The sequence below is a fragment of the Seriola aureovittata genome, chromosome 3 (assembly GCF_021018895.1).
Source record: "Seriola aureovittata isolate HTS-2021-v1 ecotype China chromosome 3, ASM2101889v1, whole genome shotgun sequence".
Lineage (NCBI taxonomy): Eukaryota > Metazoa > Chordata > Actinopteri > Carangiformes > Carangidae > Seriola > Seriola aureovittata.
Genome location: NC_079366.1, coordinates 9,737,414 through 9,760,705, shown reverse-complemented (window position 1 = coordinate 9,760,705; position 23,292 = coordinate 9,737,414). Strand labels below are relative to the sequence as shown.

Below are 23,292 nucleotides of genomic sequence, written 5' to 3'. Positions count from 1 at the left end.
GGAAGATCTGGTCGGGGTCGCAGTCTTTCAGATGGATTAATTTTCCAAGGCCTGTTAGGAAGGCAGCGTAGCGGTTCGAACCGTACTCATTTGACAGGATGGAAACCTCATTGTTAACCTGAAGAGAGTGAAAGTCAGAGAGCAGGCTATAGGAATTATCTGGCAGTAATTATTAATGAAGACAGAAATCAAGGTGAATGTCTTCCCACCTGACCAGCTCCAACAAACACCACTCCAATCTTGTGGGTGTCATAAGGAGGCATCTGGTCGAGAACCTTCACAGCGCGGTCAATCACCTACCAGAGAGAGAAAACATTGTAAACACCACTGTGCATGGCGCTGGGGCAGAGTTCAGGTCAGCCAGGCATAGAGGTCAACTAACCTGAGTCTTGGGCAACAGCAGCGGCTTGTTGGCTTCATTCCCAAAGAAAGGAGAGTGGTACAGCTGGAGGAAGACAAAGCTAGAGGAGACAAGGAGACAATGACAGAATGAGAGAAAAAAAATTGTTGGGCACAAGCACCAGAATTTTAAAAAGGGTCATAAGCCACATGTTGATATTTTCCCTTGTCTATATGAGTCATTTTAAACACAAGAGATGTGTGATTCATAGACTGGGTATTCATGAAGATGTACTTTGTATAAAAATACAAATAAAGAAATGCAATGAAAATGTAAATCGAGGTTTGTATAAGAAATATTAGCCGATGTGCAGCTATGCATTGATTATATTCTAGGAAGAAGTTTATAGCCTCTCACTGTAACAGATTTCAACCTGCAATTTTTCATCATCTCAAATAATATTTTCAATTTAAATGTGGGATATAGAATGTCATTAAACTTTTCTGCACTAGCAGGCTGCCACTTGCTGCCACTGGATCTTGCCAGTGGAGCAGAGATTAGTTCACTGACTTGATACACTGCGTCATTGACTTGGCAGAGAGAGAAGACAGACGCTGCAGTAGTTTCTTGTGTAAATTGTGGTGTACCTGGGACTAAGGCCAGAAATCTTCTCCGTGTTACCGGGTCCAGGCCGACTGTGGTACGAGTCCCTCTCTGTCCTCCTCTCCCTCCTGGAGGAGGGGGCCGATACCGAGATAGTGTGACCCCGGGGTCGGTGGCCTCCGCTGGGAGAGATGGGTCCAGGTTGTGCTGCCGCCGCTGGAAACTCCAACCTCATCCTCGCCCCTCCACTTTGAGATGATGCTACACCTGGGCCTTCACCCCCTTGACTTTGACCTCCCGGTCCATTAACGTCCCCTCCTGTGCTTCCCTCCACCTTCTCTTTCTCAAAATGAGGCTGCTGGGGCTGAGGCTTGCCATCTGAAGGCGCTCGGGGCCTTGATGTGTCTGCCAGCACAGTCTCTGTCTCCATAGCAGCCTTGGTGAAGGCTTCAGGTAAGGTCTGGAGCTCCGGAGAGGAACTGGACTTGTTAAGCCCATGGCCCTGGGACTGAGAGTGAGTCTGAAAGGGAAGCTCAGGCCCCTGGCTGCCTGGAGTGGAGGGTCCCATGGTCGGCTGATCGATGGGAATGGCTCCCTCACTTACTTCCTCCAGAGTCGACTTTTCATCATCTTGACTGGAGGTGGAGGAGGACTGCAGGGGAAAGATAAGTGGAGATGATTTCAAGCTCTTTAAATGACCATTCCAGTGGGTTTAGCATGTTTTAGCAGATTAGCTTGTTCCTAAAGCATGCAAATCCACAGTATGGTCCTGTGAGGACAGAATACAAACACTGGTAGGTGTGCCATCAATGGCTGTGCTGGCATGCTGCTTGTTGTGCAGCAGCAAAGGTGGGGAAACCTGCAGGCAACATTGACTCTATCAGCTGATAATCAAACAGCAAGAGGTGGTGGAGATGCTGTGATAAATTTCAATTTAAAGCTTTTAAATGCTGGCAGGAACAATGCAGGAACAAGGCAGCACAACAAGCCACGTTGAACGTATTGAATGTGTTGATTATGTATTTATTAGTCTGTTACAGCTACCATGCTGTAGTACCTGTGGTATTTTGTTTATTTGTCGCACAAGCCGCCAAGTCCAGTGGACATATGCATCATGTCTCATTTTGTGTGTGCAAGGTACCCACCCTGCTGAGTGTTCCAGTAGGCGGAGTCTTTGTGAACTTGTCAGCTGACATGAAGATGGGATCAGAGGTCGTTGGCTCAAACTCCTCACTCTCCAGCCAATCAGACGGGGTGTGTGCTGCGCTGACCCCTGACCCCTCCTCCAGTACCACCACAGAGTCTACAGCAGGACACAGCAACAACCGTGGGTTATAGGTGGATATATACACAAACAAAAACTGAAGTAACACACACATCCCAGTGCTTCCCGCTATTAGTTGCACAATCAGAGAAACAGAGAAGCATACGCAGGTGTAAGACTCCCGACAAACATCAAAGATTTCAGCACAGTCGTGAGTAGCGAATTTGACTTCAACAAATCACACACATTCTCTCTAAAATCTAAACTCTAGTAGATAACAAGTCAAATGAATCATTGCCACATGAAACAGAATTTGATGCATCCACATGATCAAACAAACTCAGAGGCAGTCAGGCAAACACACACACACGTGCGTATGCACAGAGATTAAGATCATGACCTTGAGTGAATCAGACCTACAAACACTGAGATCAGAGACACAGACAGATCAATTCAGTAAGCAGCATCTATCCATCACTGCTTCTTCTACTGATTTCCATCAAAACACATGCATCTGTTTGGTTCAGCTTGTTGGTTATAGATAGATAGATAGAGCTCTATATTAATCCCAAAGGGAAATTGCAGGTAAAACACGCTGCAGCTACTGCAACAGCATCCCAGACCAGGCCCTCCAGCCCTGTATCTCCCCTATAACACTCTCCCTACATTCAAAGAGGAAGAAGAAGCAGCAGCAGCCAACAGTCAGGTCTGTCTGACACCTGAGTGTTGGCCTTCAAAACTGCAGCGCTGAAAATGTCTTCATCGTCCTACTGGTCTACCAGTAAGGCTAGGAAGAGTGTAATAGTTGGATGAGGTCTGGGATTTCCTGTTGACAACATCAGAGGGTCAAAGGTTAAATGGTCAACCTGGGAGTACATTTCAAAAACACAAGAGTTAGAGAAGATGATTAGAAAACAAATCATGGAGGGGGTCAAAAAATCTTTGGTGTCATTGGACTGATTGATCCGAGTGCAGGCATGTTTTCAGCATCACTTGTAGAGGACCCGCCCTCCCTCCCTCCCGTGTTAATAGAAGACTGATGGGTAAAGCAGAAATGTTGAATTCCTTCACTTGCACAGTTTTTGAGCATAACAGTAAAAAAAAAAAAAAACAACAAAGAAATTCCTACACACCATCTTTAACATTTAACATTTTGGAGAATAATAAATTATTCTATTTATTCACTTCCCTGCTGAGAGTTAGATGAGAGGCTCAATACAACTCTCATATCTGTATGGAAAATATGAAGCAGGAACCAGGAGACAGTTAGCTTAGCATAGCACAGCACCACATAGCATCCTAGCCCCATACACAATCCTCTGTAAAACTACAACCTGTCATTTTTACGCTTCGATTTTTGGATTTTAAAAAAACAAAACAAGCGATAACGTATTAATTTGAACTTTAAAAGAACTGGTAGACAGACTTTATTAACTTTGTACAGAGCCAGCTTAACTGTTTCCCCCTGTTTCAAGTCTTAATGTTAAGCTAAGTTATCTGTCTTCTGGCTGTAGCTTTATAAAGAACAGAAGTATTAGAGTGGTATCGATCATCTCATTTAACTGTCCTCAGAAAACAAATAATCAGGTTTTCCAAAATGTCAAACTAGTCTCATCATTTTATTATGAAAATGTTTTAATTGTCCAATCTTAGACTTTTAGCAGCAATGTAATAAATAAAATGTTTAACTTTCATATAATATGGATATAATGAAAGACATGTGATGATCAAATGTCACTACAGTTTGTGTCTGCAGACTACTGTATTGCACTGTACAAGTGAGAAGAACTACACTAAACCAGGGGTTTTCTGGAGGGGGTGGGGGAGATGTGGGGTCACACATGTGGTGGACAGTACCTGCCCAGGAAATGCTCCTGTGCAACCTGCCAGGGGCTGGAGGGCCCGAGGGGGCAGAGCCCAGACCCAGAGACCAGAGAGAGCCGCCCACTGCAGGTGGGACGCCAGAGGATAGGTAGGTGGCGCATGACGCCACATAACAGACCGCAGCCAATCACAAACCATCATGGTGGTGAAGATGAAAAAAACATGAAAACAAACCAATCAGAATGAGGGGGAAAAATCTCAAAGGCAATGAGAAAAGAAAAAAAGAAAGAAAAAGAAAGAATGAAGAAAAAAGATGAGTCCAGTGAGTAACTGAAGCAGGTCGAGACCCAGACTGAGAGAGAAAATGAACAAATTCACAGGACTCTGAGCACCACTGAAAATGCGACTTCTGCAAAAAAAAAAAGAAAAAAAAAAGACATTTGACTTCTAAAACAAGAACATGTCAAAGCAGTGATCTTTGATGATCACTGACCCGAGCAAATCCATACTTGCTCATTGATCACCGTCTGGTTCAAATAAAGTATGTACAGGCAATTTGGCACTTAGCTCAGTCAATTAAAGGGGACCTAGGACAAGCAGTCAGGCGGACAGGAGGGATGCGCTCATGCGTAGCATTCAATTTCCTAGTACATTATGATTCTCTGTTCTGTAGTTAACTATTCTGAATGTGACGTTGTATTTATTTTACGGATGTCACAATGACATTTTTATGATCCTTAAATTTTGGGACACATAACTCACCTGCACAGATCAATTCCAACCACCAACAGGATAAAAACAAACCACAAACTTTCTGATCTTTGAAGCTTTTTCTGCCCAGACTCCTCAGACTGTTCCTCACCAGTGTTGGAGCGCTGGATCAGGTTTGCCTTGCCTCCGACGCTGCTGTGTGTTTGGGTCAGGGGCTCGGAGACGGACGACGGTGCAGGAGCAGCAGTGCTGGCAGGAGCACTGGCTGTCTGGGTAGGAGGCTCCTTCACTCCCTCCATCGCCATCAGGACACTAGAAAGCTCCTGCAGTGGCATGTTGCCGAGCTCAGAGGAGAAGGGACTGGGTGGGTTCTCCAGACACATCAGCCAGCTCGTGTTACCTGTGACAACAGACAGAGACAGTCACTAATCTACTGTAAAAGGACCTTAACAGGGATTTTTTTCCTGTTTCATTACATTAACGACAATGAAAACACATTTGCTTTAAATTAGAATTGACCATTTAACAAAGCACGTTGTAGGGTTTTAGATGAATTTCCTCCAGGCCCCCACTCACAGTAGTTCAAGTCATTAGTACAGTATAAAAATCAAAAAACAATAAACATGCTTGAGATAGACAATCTACTACAGTAAACACCAAGTTGCCTAAAAGTTTTTTTCTTGTATTTTTATGTGGTACCAGAGCTGCAAGCAGGGACCCTTGAAGGACCCCCTCACCAGAGATCCATTTTCTGTGACTCCTCTGCTAAAAAACAGCCCATCTATTGTGAAACAGGGTGTTACTTGGTTTTAAAAAAAGAAAAATATTGCTACAATCTCAGACCCAACAAAGCTTAACAAGTTTGTTCCTATATTACCACACAACAGTGACAATAACAAAAAATAAGGCAGACAACATGTTCACTGTGATGGAGTAGTAATCATCTGCAGGATTCAAGTCTCCGCAAATAGATTTTCCTTTTCTCCTGAAACTTAAAAGTCGTGCCTGAGAGAATCTATTGAGAGGCATCTGGTCTGCTTTAGAGAATGGCCTGATGTACTGTTTTGTATAACTAATAAGTAGTTAAATGACCAAAATGTGCTAAACCACTGTTGTGATCTGGTGTTAATTATAATTTAAAAAAGATAATAATGAAATTAAGTCATCATCATCAACCACACAGCTACCAAATCCCAAGCCTCACAGACTTGGCACTCATTCACTTGTGGCTAAGTGTGTTCTCCATACCAGACGGCCTCCGGATGAAGATCTCTGCCCAGCCCTGTGTGAGTATGGGAACAAACTCAGCCAGACTGGGGTTGTCTTTGAGAGGTGGGGGAGCAGACGGGGTGGCAGTTGTGGAGGAGGGAGGACCCAGGCTGTCCAGGGTGGGACCAGAGGAGGGCGACAGAGGAGCGGCTAACTCGCCCTCAGAAGGGGACACGAGAGGACTGAGACTCTGAGCAGGACCGGCACGTAAAGCGTGGCCACCTGGAATATAAAGTCAGAGGAAGGTCATCATGATTATTTATTAACTCTTCTCATTGCATTACTCACATTATGTTCAGGACAGTTTGAAACAGAAAGCTTATCTGATAAGATATTAAGATTCAATGGGGGAAAAAAAATCACAAAGGTCAGCTATAATAAGACATCAGACACAACATAATAACACGCAATGCACTGGGCAGAAAAAAACGGAAGGAAAACATATTTAAGTAGACTGACAAACCCATGAATGTTATCATGAAAATATACACTTGAATAATATACAGGCAGCTACATCTTGTGATGACATTTCGTATCTGGCAGATCCGCCAACACGAATTCAAAAGCACACCGAGTACAGACGCATGTTAATGCGTGAAGGATCACAGCAATGAAGTCTAATTTTGCATCCCATTTTCCTTTAAATGTACTACAACCCGATAAAGAGTAATGATAAATAATGTCACTGATCTTCATTTAGATAACATGTATCAAGAGTAGACAGGGGGAAGAGTGGGTTGCCGTTTAAAATGGATGTGATAACACAGGCAGGCAGAGATAAAAGTGTGGCTGCAAATCTGAGGAGGATAAAAGCTACTTGATTATTTCTCAATTCAAGACAGCAGGAAGGATCACAACTCATTTTTCCTGCTCTATAAAAGCGTCTCAAAATGCATTTTTGGAAAATAGCACTAAACAAATTATGGTAGATCTTGGCCACAATTATTATAAAAAAGAGTGGTATTTTAGTATTGTCCCACTAACATTAGAAAATTCTCTTCAATATAATCAGTTGTATTCTAACAATGAGGGAGAGGTTGCTCTATCATGGAACGTACTGAAGTGTTTACCTGTCAAGCACCTTAATATTTATTACCTGACATAGAGCGGACCCGTATGCGTGTGGCTCTGTTGTGTTGCTGGCTTGACTGTGACTCCAGTTTGGCCGGAGCCTCTTTGGTTATTCGGGTGTGTAGTGATGGATCTGATCTGCAGGACCAGGAGATGGAAACAATGATTTAACAAAAAAATTATAATAATTCAGAGGATTCATCCTGTTCAGTGTGTGTATGTGTGAATGTGCTTCACCTGGTCATTTCCCCTCCTCCTCCCAGACGTTCAGCCATGTCCAGGCCTAACAGTGCTTGTGTTCTGACCCCTCCGCTGGTTGTTATGGTCACCAGCTTGTTGCCAACAAGCCAGGTCATACTGCGACCCCCTGCCAACAGGAATTCTGCGATGGGAGACCTAAGAGGGCAGTCACAGGCCAAATTCATAACTGCTATAGCCTCTCTCCATTCTTTTTCCAAAACTTTACCACTGTTAAGTGCCACCCACACACACACATACAGAGAAGAAATTTCTTGCCAACCTCTTGGGCAGTGCAGAGAAGTTGGAAAACACATATCGTGCCATCATGTCCAGACAGGTCTCAGTGAGCTCCAGGTGAACAGTCTTCAACCCCTCGTCTGCCTGAGTCACCGCATTTTCATCAGCGGAGCCAAGGCTGCAGGTGGTGGTCGAGGTGTGCATCCTACAGCAGGAAACAGGGAGAAGGTTAAACAACAGCGAGATGGGCAGAGGAGCGAGAGGAGAGCACACAGGCTCCTGCTATTTTTTTAACATGTAATCAGTGCAAACAGAAACATGCAAGTACTGATATACAGGTGAAGTATAAGAAATGCACAATATCATTAAAAAAAAAAATGTTAAATCACACAAACACACCTCTGCACATCTCTGTTTATATCACATGCAAAACAAACATTTATATGCACACATACATCCACATGTGTGTGTATATAAGAAAACGCACCATAAGATAATCACATTTTCTCTAGCACACAAACACAGACACACACTGGGACATGGCATAAGTGGCTGTGATATCACATTGGTTATCTCCTATAATGTCAGTCAGCTCTGTGAAGGAGGCTGAAGGGATCTGCGGTGTAGCATGTTTTATGCTCACTAAGCCACAGGGATGCACAAAAACATCTGAGCTTAAACAAAATCTCTCAATTAGTATTCACTGAAGAGTGAGCAGCGTCTCTTTCTATCCACAACAACCATTAGTGCTTGTTCTATAGCCAAGTCAGGTTAAAAGCACATTTACAGATGTTGACATCACTCAGTCGGGATGTAGAGATTCCTAGATTTGAACTGAAAGCAACGCTGCCTGGTTGCTCAAAAGAAACACACTCAAAATGAGCGATTCACAACAACACTCTGAGGATGACTGTGCCCAACTGAGATATCTGTTTATCCCAATGGGGAGTATTGAAGGCACTGTTTTCATGAATCATCCTGACAGGAACATAAATAAAAGTGAAATAAAGGATGAATATTAAAACAAATTGGGGAGAAAACAATTATGGGAAGAATAAAAAAAAGAGAGCAATACAAAAGGAGCATTTGTCCTTGGTGGATCTATCGTGGTAACTGCTTTAGCTTCATTTTACTGTTTCAGCTTCAAAGACACTACAATGGTTCAGAGGAGCCTATCTTGACAGGGATGCATCTCAGCTGACAAGATGACTTGTCAAGGTTTCACGTATCTACAAGATTATATCCTTGGTATAAAACCCAATTCAGGTATCTGTACAAATGCAAAGTAAAATGTTTTAAAATGGAAATTTAGGCACACAATCTTAAGTCTGAGAGGTTTGCGCATAAATCTTTAATACTTCCATCAGGGGGAAAAATCTCTTTCACTCAGACCAAGTCCCAGTATGTGAATAAACAACTCTTCCACACATATTTATACTTACCATTCTTCTATTGACAATTATTCATCTTTCACTTCAATGTCTAGTGGACACGTACTCCAGACAACATGACCATGAAATGCTCACAACTGAAACAGAGTGCAGTGTCTTCACTGCTTCCTAATATTACTTACCACATCGCTATCCATTGTACTTCATTTCTAACTAAAGATGAATTTTATGGCATTTATAAAAATTTAAGGCTCTGCTTTTTTAGTGTAGCTACAACGGTCAATACCTTTGAATGGGTGGCAAAAGCTGAATCATTTTAAATCCTATGTGTATGTGTCACTTTAACGTCTAAAACACAGCTTAAATCACAGTCATGTTGTCTGAGGTGAAACCAGTCTCCATCACGAGGCAGGCTTCAATCTAACGCGTCACTCAGGTGTTACCATTCAAGAGACAGAGACAGAGAACACACTGGTTGAGAAAGAAGCAGATTTGGCAGCTGAAGCAGGTTAAACAGATCTACACTGCAGTTGTTCAGCCTCATTAAGTTCCAGGCTTCACTATGAAATTAAATGCAATACAAAGTGATTTCAAACTTTCCAGTGCAGGGCTTTTACTGCCATCTGTTGGGCATGAGGTGGTATGACATATTTACGAGTGTGGCAACAGAGCCACATCTGCCAACTGCAGTGATAGATCATACATCTGTGAGTCACTCAAGCAGGTCAGCCAAGCAAAGATAAGCATAAAGGTATGAACATAAGTGAGGCAAGGAGTGTGTATATGTGTGTGTGGTGATATGAATGGTTTGAGTCTGTAATCAAACTGTATCAAAGTTCACACCAGCCCAGCTAGTCCTAAAATCCCACACTAGGAGATTGCCATGGTCATAGCAGCACAGTGTATGTTTGTGAGTGGAGCAAAACAAAAACAAAAATATGTCAAGCAAGCAAACAAAGCTGTTGTGCTGCTGTGGTCCCTGTCACTGGCAGAGGAAACAGTAGTGCCCTCCCACCAGGAAGAGGGAGGCAGAGTTGTTGGTTGCAGTTGTTGTCAATCAAGACACCATCACTTTGGATACATATGCTTTGCACCGGCCCCGCCTGCCATTAATTTCTTGTTAGGCCAATCAAAACTTGTCAGCAAAACACACAAACAAACAAAAACAAAATCAAAGTCAAACCACAGACAAATAAAAATAAAAATAAAATCAGTGTGTTAGAGCAAATCAAAAAGAAAAACATGGATCAAGATGTTTTCAGAAGTCTTCTGCAAACACTGCATGCAAAAGCAAATCAGAAAACAAAATCTAAAAATAGCAAGTGTATGATCGCAGCCCAAAACAAACCAAAAAGGTTGACACACAAACCTTCCTCCAGCATGCACCACCCACTCCAGGTATCCCTGGCAACAAGCCACCCAACGCCCACCCAACGTACCCGCATGACAATGAACCTACACCCCATCAACCATCCCATGGAGGAGGCAACAAGTGTTTGGGTTGTTTTTGTTTTTTGTTTGGTTACCCAGAAGGCTCTTCTCTAACCTGCGGACCGCATGTTCGGAGACACTGATGCTGCGGGAGCGGAAAGCGTCCATGGCTGACAGGTCCCTCAGCTCTTTAACAGGAGAGCTGCTGCTATTGGCTACCGCCGCTGCTGCCTTCGCCACTTTTGCCGCCCGCAGACTGGGCGGTGATGAGTACCCATGGCGAAGGGTGAGGGGAACGGGCCCGGGTTGGCAATACAGTGGCAGTGGGCAGTAAGGGGGTGGGTCATCGTGACGGTGGAAGTAGTTTGGTAGTGTAGGGGGAGAGTGTGGTGTGAGGAGGTATATCAGGAGACAGCAGGAATCGTCACGAGCATCAGAGCAACATGAGCAGGTCACCACGGGGCGCACACCACGCAGAGGGGAGGGGAGAGGGAAGGGGAGGAGTGGGGGGTGGGCGCAGGGTGCAGAGGACAGGGCCACAAAGGTCAAAGGGCAGAGGTCACAGGAGGAGGAGAGGGGTCAGGAGCAATGTAGGATGGATCCAGGATGACACGACCACCCCCCAAAACCACAACCACAACGCAGCACCCAATCGCAGGAGGCAGGGGAGGGGTCAAATGAAGAATTGAAAGAAAAAAAAAACAAGGTGAAAATTAACAGCAGTGAACACTATGAATCAGATTACAGGAGAGCGGAGTAAGAAAAAAAGGCTAAACATCAACTAAAAAGGAAAACAGACAAGCTACAGCAGAGGGTAAAACAGCTTCTGCTATTCAGAAAAAAAAAATACGCACAGAAAGTATTCAGGAGAGCAACAAAATAACATTATTTCACACAGCAGGTACATAGTGAAGCCAAGAACTAGTACAGGAGAAGTAAAATAGTAGGGATGGACTCAGCACAGGCCTGACATAATGGAAGTTAAAAAACAAGAAAAAACATAAATCCAACTGAAAATGAAATGCTGGGTTAAACCTGAGGGTTGGAGCACAGCAAGTCTGGACTTAATACTACAGATTAGATACATCTCTAAATATTGTTCTTCTTATAGTGTACTTTTGGAGACCTCTAAATTAAATCTTGACATCATATCCCGTAGTGTTATGCCTATGACATATGACCAAACCTTTTGACCTACATGAAATAACCCATGTGGACTCTGACATGCAGAGCTCCAACCCAACAGTGGGCAATGAGCAGCACAAGGACAGATGACTGGGTGAATGATAACACAATATGGAACACTGAAAGTGGGTTCATACAGAAGATCAGTAGAAACCGATGTTAGCAGAGGCACTGCTGTAACAGGGAGTGTGTTTGATTGCAACGGCAGCAAGAGCGTTATGAGGTTTTTTTAAAATAAATCATGAAGTGAGGGACTTAAAAGAAGACGTGTGTACAGAGGCTGCACTATTTCCTCAAACATATTTAATTGAGCAACAGGGGGGGAGAGGGAGATTTAATAAAAAGCTACAATGAATCTCAAAAATCAAAAAAATAAGAAATCATATGGGGCAGGATTGAATTATTTTTTAGGAAGCGGCAGCTTGGTCTCATACAGTATTGGTTACTTTTAATAGTTATTTTGGGTCTTCAGAATATTCACTGTGAAATGCTATGGAAATACTGGCTTACCTAGGAGATGCCGACACAGCCCAGTTAATAGCTGGTTAAACCTCTGTTCAGTTACCCCTCCTCTCTGTGATCATCTATACTGTGTTTTAATTAGTAACTTTGGATGCTTTTTACCATACGATGTTCACGCAATTAAAACACGGACAACCGACAGACATTCACAGCATGTACAGATGAGCGTAACGCCTTGCTGAGAAAAGCTTCCTTAAACCTCTGTGTGAAAGACCGTCTCTATTTCTCTTTGTGTACATGTAAGGCCTGTATTTTTTGTGCTCATAAATAACAGATGGAAAGATGTGACAGTGGAGAAAGAAAAGCAAACTCTTCTTTCCCCATGCTATCACTCTATGTGCACCATTATAAACTAAAAGTGGTGGGCACAGTAACACAAACACCTGGACAATGTAATACAATCCTCTACAAAAAAGCTGTTAGCTTAGATGACATAATAATATACAGGTGTTCATGTTATTTTGTCCACCCTGTGTGCCATTAATATGAGGAGAAGTGGGTTTAAAAATAAACATAAATCGTGGCAGAAAGAGACGTGAAAGACGTGAAAAAGCATAAACAATAAATAAAATGAACTAATGATCACCATGGCAACCTGAGAGGAGTCATTGCAACCATCACGCCACATTACCAGTCATGCTGAGTCCCCTGCTACCTTGGCAACCCCAAGCCTCTTACACAACAATGGCCACATGGGCAGTGTGTGGTGCTGCTGGGTTGTACGTCAGCATTTGCAGCTGTGTATGAATGGATGCTTTACCTCTTGGGTCTTTCGTTGAGGCTGGTGCTTCGGGCGCGAAATGGACTCTGCTCATGACCATCATCGAATGGCAGCAGGGCGTTGGAACGCAAACCCTGGAGAAAGAGACAAACGTGAATATAAAGGCACAAAAACACCAAACTGAGGAATGCTGTAGTTAGAGTGAATACAGGGTCTGCAGCAAATCTCAAATAAAGTTAAAACATTTAAGCATAAGGCTCAGGTAATTTAAAATTTTACATCACATAGACTAGGTCATAAAGACCTTAAAAGATCCTGGACCTGATGGAGAAGTAGGGGAAATGAGGGTATGTTAGCATTGTACATGCACTGTGGATAAGCCCAAAAAGTCACTGAAAGTCACTGTTGAACTGTAATGTCACAGTTTGTATTCTTGAGTTACAGTGGTAATGTTATATTTCAGAATAAAAATGACAAGTCCTAAAACAGTCAGTAAAAGGTAGAAAGGCAAACCAGCACAAACCTTTGTGATGTACTGAACAAAGTCTTTGCGGAAGGGGAGTCTGCAGCGTATAAACCACATAGCAATTACATGGTGGGCCAGGGACACGATGTACTGGTTGAACCTGATGGGAATGGAAGAAACAAAAAGGTCAGAGTGTGTCTGTGCATCTGACAATAACCATGTCTTTGTGTTGTGTGTGAGCACTCACTTGGAGGGATTAGTGTAGGGTAGAGAGATGGCAAACACACTGACATACTGCTCAGCTACAAAGTTGGCATACAGATGGGGCAGGCGCACCAGAGCTACGAAATAGAAATGAAGAAAGAGCAGATCAATCAAACACTCTCTTATTTTGGCCTTTATCTGTGAAAAAAAAATCCAATGTGACTAACTGACCTTGAACATTCAACAATATCAAAGAAACAATAAACTGAATACATTTTGAGAAAAGCTTTTGGGACTCACTGGACAGGAATTCAAGCATAGGTGATGCCATGGCAACAGTGGCAGAGATGTGGGTGAGCTTGACGATAAGAGCGGGTAGGAGCTTGATCATGATGTCAGGCATCTCCACCGTGCACATTGTAAGGGCCACAACACACTGCTTGGCACAGCGGTAAATGAGGCCAGTCTCAAGGCACTGAACCAGCTCTCTCTGCAGAAGGGAAAGGAAAATAACTAATGTTGATTTAGTTTTAGATTTAGTTTATCTTTGCTGATTCTGTGTGTCTGTCTCCATGTATGTCTGTAGGGTGGCTAGTAAATCTGAGAAATAAGGTTATGCGTGGTATACAGAAACCAGCCACAATGGGATGATGTTGGCCAAATGTAGATCTTCTTGCTGCAAACTTGATGGTCAGTAAACCAAACACTCAAGCTTTAGAACATCCAATTTTTCTTACTTTCTACACACTATGCCTTGTACCTGTCTCGACTGCTCCAGGTAATTGTGGTAGGAGGTGATCGCTGTGAGGACAGGAACCACCGCCAGCTGGACATCAGTGCGGGAAAATCCCTCTGGGGTCTTCTTCAACCGCTCTGAGATCAGCCGATCTGTCACCTACAAGCAAAGAGACAAAGAAATGAGCAACATATAGTGGCATTTAATTATATGCACAGTACAGACTTTTAATCATAGATTTGTATATATGTTTTTGTTTGTGGTACCATGCAGCAGAGTGTAGAACAGAGCTGGTCCAAGCTGCACGGCGATGTCAGCAGCAGCACTTTGTACTGCAGCGTCCACGGCAGCTTGTCGAGAACGAGCTTTAGCACCTTCCAATCTGTTTCCTGCCAGAGAAAATCGGAAAATCAACAACTGTCTGATATCTTTAAGGACAGCAGGAAATCAGTGTGTGTGTGTGTGTGTGTGTGTGTGTTTTTGTGTGTGTGTACCATCTTGAGGCACTGCAGGAGGACACTGAAGGCAGGTGCGTAGGGCAGGTAAGCTGAGCGTATTGAGGCCGTTGAAGGGGGAGGAGCAGCGGGGGGAGCTGGGCTACCAGCAGGAGGAGATGTTGAACCTGTTGGCTTCTTTTCACTGACTCGCTTTTCTGGCTCCCTGCAACCATGAAACACACATAAATAATTTTCTTATCATTTAGTTGACTGAACTATAATGAGCAAAGCAGCTGCAGGTAAGAGATGTGACAAGAGCGCTATGTGTGTGTCCTCACCCTGCGTCACAGTAGCAGTAAGGGCTGAACCTCATGGCTCCGTCTTTGTTAGGGACTCCGAGACGGTGAAGAGAGTCTGCACGCATCATCAGGAAGAAGTCAAACACCTGAGAGAGACAGAAAGTCAATAGGAAATAAGGCAGACCGTATACATTACAAATGCAATAAGAGATACACACATATGCACAGAAAAATCAATTACCCCTACCTGTAGTCTAATACTGGAAGCAATAGATGAACAGTACTTGTTCTTGTAGTGAAGCTGCAGGTGGCTGATAAGCAACTCATAAACACGACTAGCATGGGTGGCTGGTAGGCTGTAAAGCTTGCTCTGCCAGGAGGGAAAAACAGGAAGGTTAATACCAGATTCAACTGACTTACGTCAGACTCACTAAAAAAAATTGTAATTGCTTTTTTTTTTTCCATAACTAGATAATCTCAAGTTAAAAGTTAAAATTCAAGAAGAGAAGTTGACAATCATCAATAGTTAAAGATATAGTTTATAAGAGAATAAAAATAGTGAGTGTTTAAACCTTAGATCCTTCTTACAAATTAAATTAAATTATTCTGAAATAACATCCCCTCATCATCAACCTTAAAGAATAACAAAACCAGGCTTTAGATTTTCAGCTCATGTTACATTGCTCTTTAATGTAACTTAGGTGATTCTAGCCCTAGTATGTACTCCACCTGCAAGATTTCCAGCAAGCCCAGTATAGCAGTCCTGACGTCCTCCATAGGAGACTCTGCTGTGGGGTCTCTCTCAGAAAGCTCCAGGGGCCCTGAACAAACCAGAGAGCGACTGGCCACCTATAAAGAAAACAAACACTGGAATCATCTCATCTTGGCTAAAATGTAGAAAACTGGAGGGTAGAAGTGATATTGTGTACCCGCTCAATGATATCCAGCAGACTGGTGAAGTGGTGTGTGTTGCAGCCCTCAGCGAGGTCAACAAGTAGCTGGGTGGCCTGCTTTCTGACGGCCAGGTCCCGGTCTTCAGCTATCCCACTGAGCTGGGGGATCACCACCATTTCAATTAACTCATCCTGGAACAAATCAAAGAAACGAAGAAAACCACAGAAAGAATTTCATTGTGAGGAGTTTTAGTGATCTATTCACCTGAGAAAAATGCATCAAAACAAACATTGTACACAGTGCACAACAGGAATTTTCCAGACAGACAAGAAAGACATACAAAAACAATTATGTGTATGATCACTTCAGTGGTCAGTAGTTTAATAAACACGTCTGTAGCTATTACATGACTGATAAAACAGGAAATTTAATAGGCCTGTATCTCAACCGTAGAATGTGCATACAGACTGGCTAACAGCAGACTTGACAGTAAGGATGCAAATGTGTGTGTGAATGTGTGTGAGTGTACAGACCTCGTACAGCTGTCGGTTGGTACTGAGAACGAAGGAAAGAATGTGAAGCACTTTGATCCTTATTACACTGCGAGTCTCGTTCCTTTCAGAGAGACAGTGGGATACCAGAGATGGACAGGAAAGATTCCAACACAGCGAGGATGGGAGGAGACAGAGATCAAGGTTATGACTAACAAAGTGGAGCGCAAAGAAAATACCAAAACCTGCCCACTGAGTTATTAGATATCATCACCACTGTGTGTGTGTGTGTGCATCTTACCTGAAGAATTTCTCCATGAGGCGGTGAAGGCTCTGAATCCAGCTGTCCTTGGCTGGCTGGATAGACTGGGCCCTGTATGAGATGAGGGTCAGCACTGATGCATCCTGTCACACATAGAAGAGCAAGATTAAAACAGAAGCAGCAGAATATACAAGGACTAAATGTCAATACAGGATGGCACAGAGAGAGACAGATACTCAGAAGAACTAACAGGTCTCTTGTCTGCACATTTCTCCACCAGACTGAAGAACTTCTCTGTGGAACCGTGGTAACCGTTCTGCTCATACAGCTCCTCTACTGTGGTCAACAGCTCATAGACGATGGCCTTCAACTCCGCACTGCCTATTGTCTGTAAAGACAAATGAGAAAGGCCACAAGATCAAAAAAGAATTGCTATTTTACTCTATGTGTGTGTGCATGTGCAATTTGTATCTGTGTGTACCTGGATCTGCTGCAACAATCGCTCTATGATACCCAGCAGGATGTCCCAGGTGACCACCTGCAGCTCCTTGCCGTACTTCTTGATCAGTCTTGTGATGGAGAGGACGATTTCATAGGACACCACCTCATTGGCACACGACATAGCCTGAGGGGCAGAGGTCAGACACCAATAGTCACCGTAACTAATTGTTTACATTCACAGCATCAAGTATAGTTTTGCTTTTTCAAACGACCCTCTATTTAGTCATTTGTCATGCATCTTTACTCATCAGTTGTAAGTCTCAGCTTTTCTAAATACAGAGCTGGAGATGGGGCAACAACTGTTCCACTCGATACTGCTAGACGGAAAATACATATAGTATTACTTACTGTAATAAAACAAAGGTGCATCCAGCCTACTTTTCAGTGACAATATGAGAGGTAAACAATTAATCACTAAATCATTAAGTTGCTCGAGATGCCAAAACCCTCTGGCTTGAAATGTATTGTTTTGAAATTTTTTTCTGTGGTAGTAAATTCAATATCTTTTGGTTTGGACAAAACTACAAGTTTTAATATGTCACCTCTGGCTTTAGAAAGGTGTGACGGACATCTGCTTTGGGATATTTTGTCAACCAAATGTTTAATCAAGAAAAATAATAATCAGATTATATGACAATGAAACTAATCATTAATGCAGCCCCAGACAATGCAGGGGGTTGTATATAAAAACAAAAATGTTATTTGTGGCTTTGTCTGCCAATTGTGCATTACTTCTGTTTTCATGTAAGTACTAAGAAACCTTTTAGACCAAGATATCTATATTAGAGAGAAAGAAAACTGTGTCCCTCGCTTTGTCTGTCTGACTAACTGGCTAACTGGACCATGATGGAGACATTTTGGTGTGTGTGTGTGTGTGTGTGTGTTACCTTGTAGAAAGATGGCAGAACCAATGTGGGTGTGTTTTTGAGGGCGGGGAGTCTGTGTGCACCCCACAATGCCATTCCAACAAAAAATACAGCTCCTCTCAGCAATGGTGCATCCTCCATGTACACCCTGGTGAAGAGTGCACGTAGTTAGAGAGACACACAAACAGGGACCAACAGCCCCTCCACAATAGTATATGTTTATTAATGCACCACATGGTCAGAAATGTGCTGAAACCTGGGACAATACCTCTCCTCCATGATGCGGCACATGGTGTAAATAGCACTGTGGCCAAGGTGAGTCCCCAACACCTTCCTCATTAACTGCAGAGGCAGACAGCACCACGAGAGAGAGTAACAACAGGGGGGAAAAAGATCAGAAGATGCAAATATGAATTATGCTCCATCAAAGCAGAGACTTCAGACAAAAGGCAAACATGCGTATATATATATATATATATATATATATGTTCTTCTCCCACCTTCCAGCAGGATTCACAAAACTCCTTGACATTGACTGTACGACAGAGTGTGATGATGAAGACAGTGAGAGAGTCTGAGGGCAGGCAGTTGTAACACACCACTGCATCCAGGACTTGTAGTGCTACCTGGACACACAGACCACAAACACACAAGTAGGTGTCACTAAAGTGTTAATTATGTAGTTAATGGGTATTGATGATGTTTAGATAATCTTCATTTGTTGCATTTTTCAAGGTCGTAACAAGAGGAAATTACAAACCTCTTACACCAGACTGTCAGTTGATTGTTAAACATTAAGCATCACATATTCACTTTAAAAACTTTTTATGTCGTCTTGTTTATTATTTTTATGTGGATGTAAAATGCAAGTTCCTGTTTTCCTCCTCCATGCTTTAATGTATAGGTTCTCCACTTTAGCATACATGTAGGAAGAACTATATGAGTCTGTAATGCTGTTGCCAATTATAAAACACAGTGTAACTTCAATATTTCTGCACAGTTCCCATTGGTAAAGTGTTCTCTAAGCTTTGCAGTTAAAAGCATGTTAATGCACATTCATAAATGAAGGCCCACAACTAACTCTCTCCTAACATTTGAGAATCAGAGAAACACTGGTTTCTTAAAAGGACAGTCTGCTAAGGCAACATGGTGCCTATAAATACACATTTAGCAAACACTATATACATGCTGATAAGTAATCCCCACTCAAGCTCTGCATCAATTACCACAAGATCATATGTTTTAGTTTGCCCTGAGTATGGAAAAGAATGGCCCTTCTTTACATTCAGCCGTGGATCAGCGATTTGATCCGTGTTTAATGAAAATTTGGAACGTTCTCATATTATTTCTTGGATCTGTGAGCCTCTAACAGAACCACTGAATGACACGAGGGCTGCAATGACCAAATTAGGTGTCTATTACCAGTAGACAACAGCTATGACTTTTGAACAGGGCAGCATGTACTGTTGAATGCTAACGAGATGACTGAACAAAGAATGTGTTGATTGTTCCTCAGCTGACACTTGAAAACATGTTGCATGGCAGTTACAGTTGCTCGAGTGTAATGACAAATAAAGCAAAGGAAAAACAAATACTCGCCTCAATATCTGTTGAGGATGTTGTTCTATTGCACAGGAGACAGATTTTCCTGCAGAAGGCACAACAGAACAAGCAAGAAAAAGCAAGTTATAAACATTTCCCAAATTAAAGAGAAACAAAACTATGTCTATCTCTTTGTCTGTCTGACTTACTGGACCATGATGGAGACATTTTGGTCCAGGTAGCAGCTGTTGAACTTCACCAGATTTACGAGAACATGGAGAAAGTCAGAGGTAAGACCTATGTCCATCCACAGGAGGACAAAGCGTGCTGGGGGAGAGGAGAAAACAGAGAGAACATACCAATAAATAAATGTAAAAGACCATTCATGCCTTTAGAGGTTATAATTACAAACATAATAACAAAGGTGGCTCGTATCAGCTTGAATATCAGTTAGCAGGATTTTCAGCTACCACAGAGGGATCAAATCTTCATAAAAATTCATCATATCTGTGCCCAAATTGCAGATGTTTTGGAAAGAAACAAACTGCAAAATTAGGTGTAGTCAACACAGAGACCATCTATAAAAAGGGAACATTGATCACAAGTTGAAACTAATCAGCAGAGACTTGACAAAGACGTACTGTACATACAGTATGAAGCGTTGGAAAGTAGGTTTAAAGTCTGTATTTGTTTTGTGTTTGACACATCACTGAAAACTAGATTTTTGATTTTACCTATGTCCTCCTCCAAGTATGTGATGTCTTTTCCATTTTCCGTTAAGGCCTTGAAGACTTCCAGCCTATCGGAGAGGTCTTCGTTGCAGGGTTGGTAGTCTCTAATCACCTTGAAAAAGTAGGCTCTCAGAGGTCCGAGTCGCTCTCCCTTCAAATAAACAGTGAATATGCTTTTAAGAAATTACAAGAACTGTATTTCCATTGCCTGTGTGTGTGTGTAAATTGTGTCTATATACTGTACCTGTCCCTGTATAATGGCCCTCAGCAGCTGCAGGACAGCATGTCTGGCCTCAGGTGGCTGCTCTGGAGTCAGCATGTCCTCCACAGCTTTCCATACTGCCTCCACTGCATGCTGAAAAAAAACAACATATGTACATGCGCACACACAGTTTTACTAATACAGGTGACTGCATGTAGTGTTGTTTCACACCATGAGACATGGTGCAGACTTACCTCCTCAAATTTTTTTGTTTTGGCAAGATCACAGACGTGGTTCATCATGCGAACGCGGTTACTCAGACCGCAGTCTGGGTGGAGCTCCTGAAAGATACAGAGGTGAAGAGTAAGGCCACACAAAAAATGATGGGTAAATATTCAGAGGCATGAGGTGAGCTTGAGTGTGTGTGTGTATGTGCAGTCTCTTCTGCACACCTTGATGATGTCAGTCGTAATGATAAATTCGGACGGTTTGGTGTCACTCTGTTTGCTCGGTGGGCGCGGAGGTCCCAGCCCAAAGATCCCCTTCACCTTGTCCTTCAGACTCTCCTTACTTGGTTGTTTATTCATGGCCCGGCCGGGAGTGGTGATAGACTGCACAGTCTGGGACTGATGGCTGCCTAAAGAAACAATAACACACGTATAGAAATTTTGCAACAACCATCACAGTTAGCTTCAAGAATTACTTTGCAAAACCTAAAACCTTAAGTCCAGAAAATACATTGGATGTTCTCTAAGTGGACTTGATGTGGCTTGCCAGCCAGCAACTGGATGGATGGTAGCAATAGGACATAAGTGTTGTCAGCCAAAACCCACTGCAATTGCTAAATCACTTCGCAATGAGCTATTAAAGAGATGTATAGAATGATGTCATTGTACATGACAGTACAACATTAGCTATAGCTTAGAGTTATACTAGTAACATGTTGACAATGCAAATCTAGCATCAACAGTAAGCATCCATGTGATTAAGCACATAGACTTGAGACTTAAAGGGTCAGTTCACCCAAATAACAAGTTTTCATTGTAAATATTTAGTAGTAAAAAGTTCTAAACTGTTCACAATGAGCTGTGTAGATTATCCAGGGTAACCAAGACATGTACTGTTTCACTACAAACAAAATTCTGTTCACCTTTGTTTTGGGTTGGCAGCAAAACAATGAAAAATATCTCTGCACACCGAATGACAGGTTTATCAAAGAGCAGCACAACCTAATTACTATATCAGACCCACTCAGATTGGCATACTTGAGTATATCTCTAATTTCTACTTTTTTGTCCTTCATTTTTGGGAGATATTTCATGGGTGAAAAAATATATAAATGTAATACGTGTTCACTATTTGTCCTCTTCTTTGAGGTCTTTCTGTAATTGTTTGACATTTGGACAGTGTGAGATTTCTAGACAGATGTTAAAGTTATCATTTCATCTTGGTGTGGCAGGCATATATCAGCATATATTACTCGCTGGCAGTGACTGGAGAGGGATTATTTTCGTGTTAATATACATACAGTACATATACTGTACATCCTGTGGTTTGTATATTTCCATTGATATTTTATTTATATGTTGGCATTTGTGCCATCTGCTGTTATTATATACTCACATCTCTCATTTGTCTTTTGTTATGCCCTGTAAAACTTAAATTTAAGATTTTGAATAATCATTAAATTCTCATTTTATGCATGATTAAATAAGTGACACATTTATGATGAATATTGGCATTTTTTGCATCATTTACCTTTTGTCTATTTCTAAGTTTTTGACAGTGTGAAGTTTCCCAGATTTCTTAAGAAGAAATCTGAATATTCACCAGGCAACAGTGAAGTGGTCTGCCACCCAGATATTCACACATCAGTTTAGTCAGACAAAAGTGTATTTATCTTTTATTAAGTTTGCAGAGGTGGTCTTTGATACAGACAAGGTGGCAATCTACAACACTTGTGGCAACCCTTTTGCCCACTTTCCATGAATGGCAATTAGTGTATGTCCACAGATATTTTTGAACCTAGTCAAATAAACCCCAAACTAGTGTAGTGGTGGAACATAGGAGGCTCTGTACCTCTGTGGGGATTCTCTGTCCTGGGATATCCCTTTATAGCAGTTATGAAATTTGTATCAATATAGAAGTGTATATCATTGTTCACAGTGCATTGCTGCATCAGTATGCCGCAGTTACATAAAAATGATTGTATGTCATTTTGGTGAACAGTCCCTTTAAGACTCCCACCTACAACTATCCAGCAGTGAAGTTTGGAGTCCCAGCCTGTTAATGTGTAAACCCGGGGGGAGGCAGGTTTGAAGAATTTGCTGTCATGTGGACTTGACAGAGACAGAGACAGAGACAGAGGGGAGGGGAGGTGAGCAGACAGACAACGACTGTTCTGTTTCAGTTCAACAACAACAACCACAGCGGTGCAAGGTAGCCTCCGACCAGAGCAAGTTATATCTGTGAACACTACACAGCATAAACAAGGCAAAAACAGGAGAGATGTACAATGGCGCTACTGAACCGTTAGCGTCGCTTTACATTGCCTTCTTCTGTGGCATTCAAGGTCTGGTAGCTTCAAAAACAACACCTCCCCCTCCTAGCCTCCTTCTCTCTTCTCACCTTATAAAAGTTGAGTCGCTTTCGGTTTCATTCAGTCACAGCTTCGTCCATATGCAGCCAACCGAGCCGCCTCCGTCTGTCTGTGCATTCACACGACTGTGTGTATGCAGCTCAAAGCTTGTTCTCGTCCAAGCTCAGTCCTCCACTCCTCAACCGGATGGCACAGTAATGCTGTGACAGGGGCATTTCCTACAAAAACACGTTTGCCGCGCTCGCTGATGGGA

At 42.5% G+C, this 23,292-nt stretch overlaps 1 protein-coding gene across 1 annotated transcript in view; it reads right to left on the bottom strand.

Annotated features, from left to right (window-relative positions):
* tsc2 (TSC complex subunit 2) overlaps positions 1-23,216 on the bottom strand; it is a 24,738-nt gene extending 1,522 nt beyond the window's left edge. The window contains exons 1-37 of the mRNA XM_056371850.1: positions 23,069-23,216; positions 20,893-21,077; positions 20,695-20,781; positions 20,483-20,593; positions 20,242-20,389; positions 19,717-19,834; positions 19,565-19,613; positions 18,466-18,591; positions 18,234-18,307; positions 17,987-18,113; positions 17,080-17,223; positions 16,849-16,986; positions 16,638-16,741; positions 16,379-16,460; positions 15,881-16,036; positions 15,681-15,800; positions 15,199-15,321; positions 14,991-15,097; positions 14,710-14,875; positions 14,482-14,604; positions 14,240-14,374; positions 13,780-13,969; positions 13,523-13,616; positions 13,333-13,435; positions 12,849-12,943; positions 10,497-10,637; positions 7,603-7,764; positions 7,320-7,478; positions 7,108-7,220; positions 5,991-6,233; positions 4,894-5,142; positions 4,065-4,154; positions 2,089-2,246; positions 988-1,595; positions 383-461; positions 210-296; positions 1-118 (exon numbers count right to left, since the gene is read on the bottom strand). The exon at positions 1-118 is cut by the window's left edge and continues 69 nt beyond it. Coding sequence (XP_056227825.1) covers positions 1-118; positions 210-296; positions 383-461; positions 988-1,595; positions 2,089-2,246; positions 4,065-4,154; positions 4,894-5,142; positions 5,991-6,233; positions 7,108-7,220; positions 7,320-7,478; positions 7,603-7,764; positions 10,497-10,637; positions 12,849-12,943; positions 13,333-13,435; positions 13,523-13,616; positions 13,780-13,969; positions 14,240-14,374; positions 14,482-14,604; positions 14,710-14,875; positions 14,991-15,097; positions 15,199-15,321; positions 15,681-15,800; positions 15,881-16,036; positions 16,379-16,460; positions 16,638-16,741; positions 16,849-16,986; positions 17,080-17,223; positions 17,987-18,113; positions 18,234-18,307; positions 18,466-18,591; positions 19,565-19,613; positions 19,717-19,834; positions 20,242-20,389; positions 20,483-20,593; positions 20,695-20,781; positions 20,893-21,027 — 5,062 coding nt within the window. The 5' untranslated portion in view covers positions 21,028-21,077; positions 23,069-23,216. The remainder of the gene's footprint in view (positions 119-209; positions 297-382; positions 462-987; positions 1,596-2,088; positions 2,247-4,064; positions 4,155-4,893; positions 5,143-5,990; positions 6,234-7,107; positions 7,221-7,319; positions 7,479-7,602; positions 7,765-10,496; positions 10,638-12,848; positions 12,944-13,332; positions 13,436-13,522; positions 13,617-13,779; positions 13,970-14,239; positions 14,375-14,481; positions 14,605-14,709; positions 14,876-14,990; positions 15,098-15,198; positions 15,322-15,680; positions 15,801-15,880; positions 16,037-16,378; positions 16,461-16,637; positions 16,742-16,848; positions 16,987-17,079; positions 17,224-17,986; positions 18,114-18,233; positions 18,308-18,465; positions 18,592-19,564; positions 19,614-19,716; positions 19,835-20,241; positions 20,390-20,482; positions 20,594-20,694; positions 20,782-20,892; positions 21,078-23,068) is intronic.
* Between the last annotated feature and the right edge of the window lie 76 nt (positions 23,217-23,292).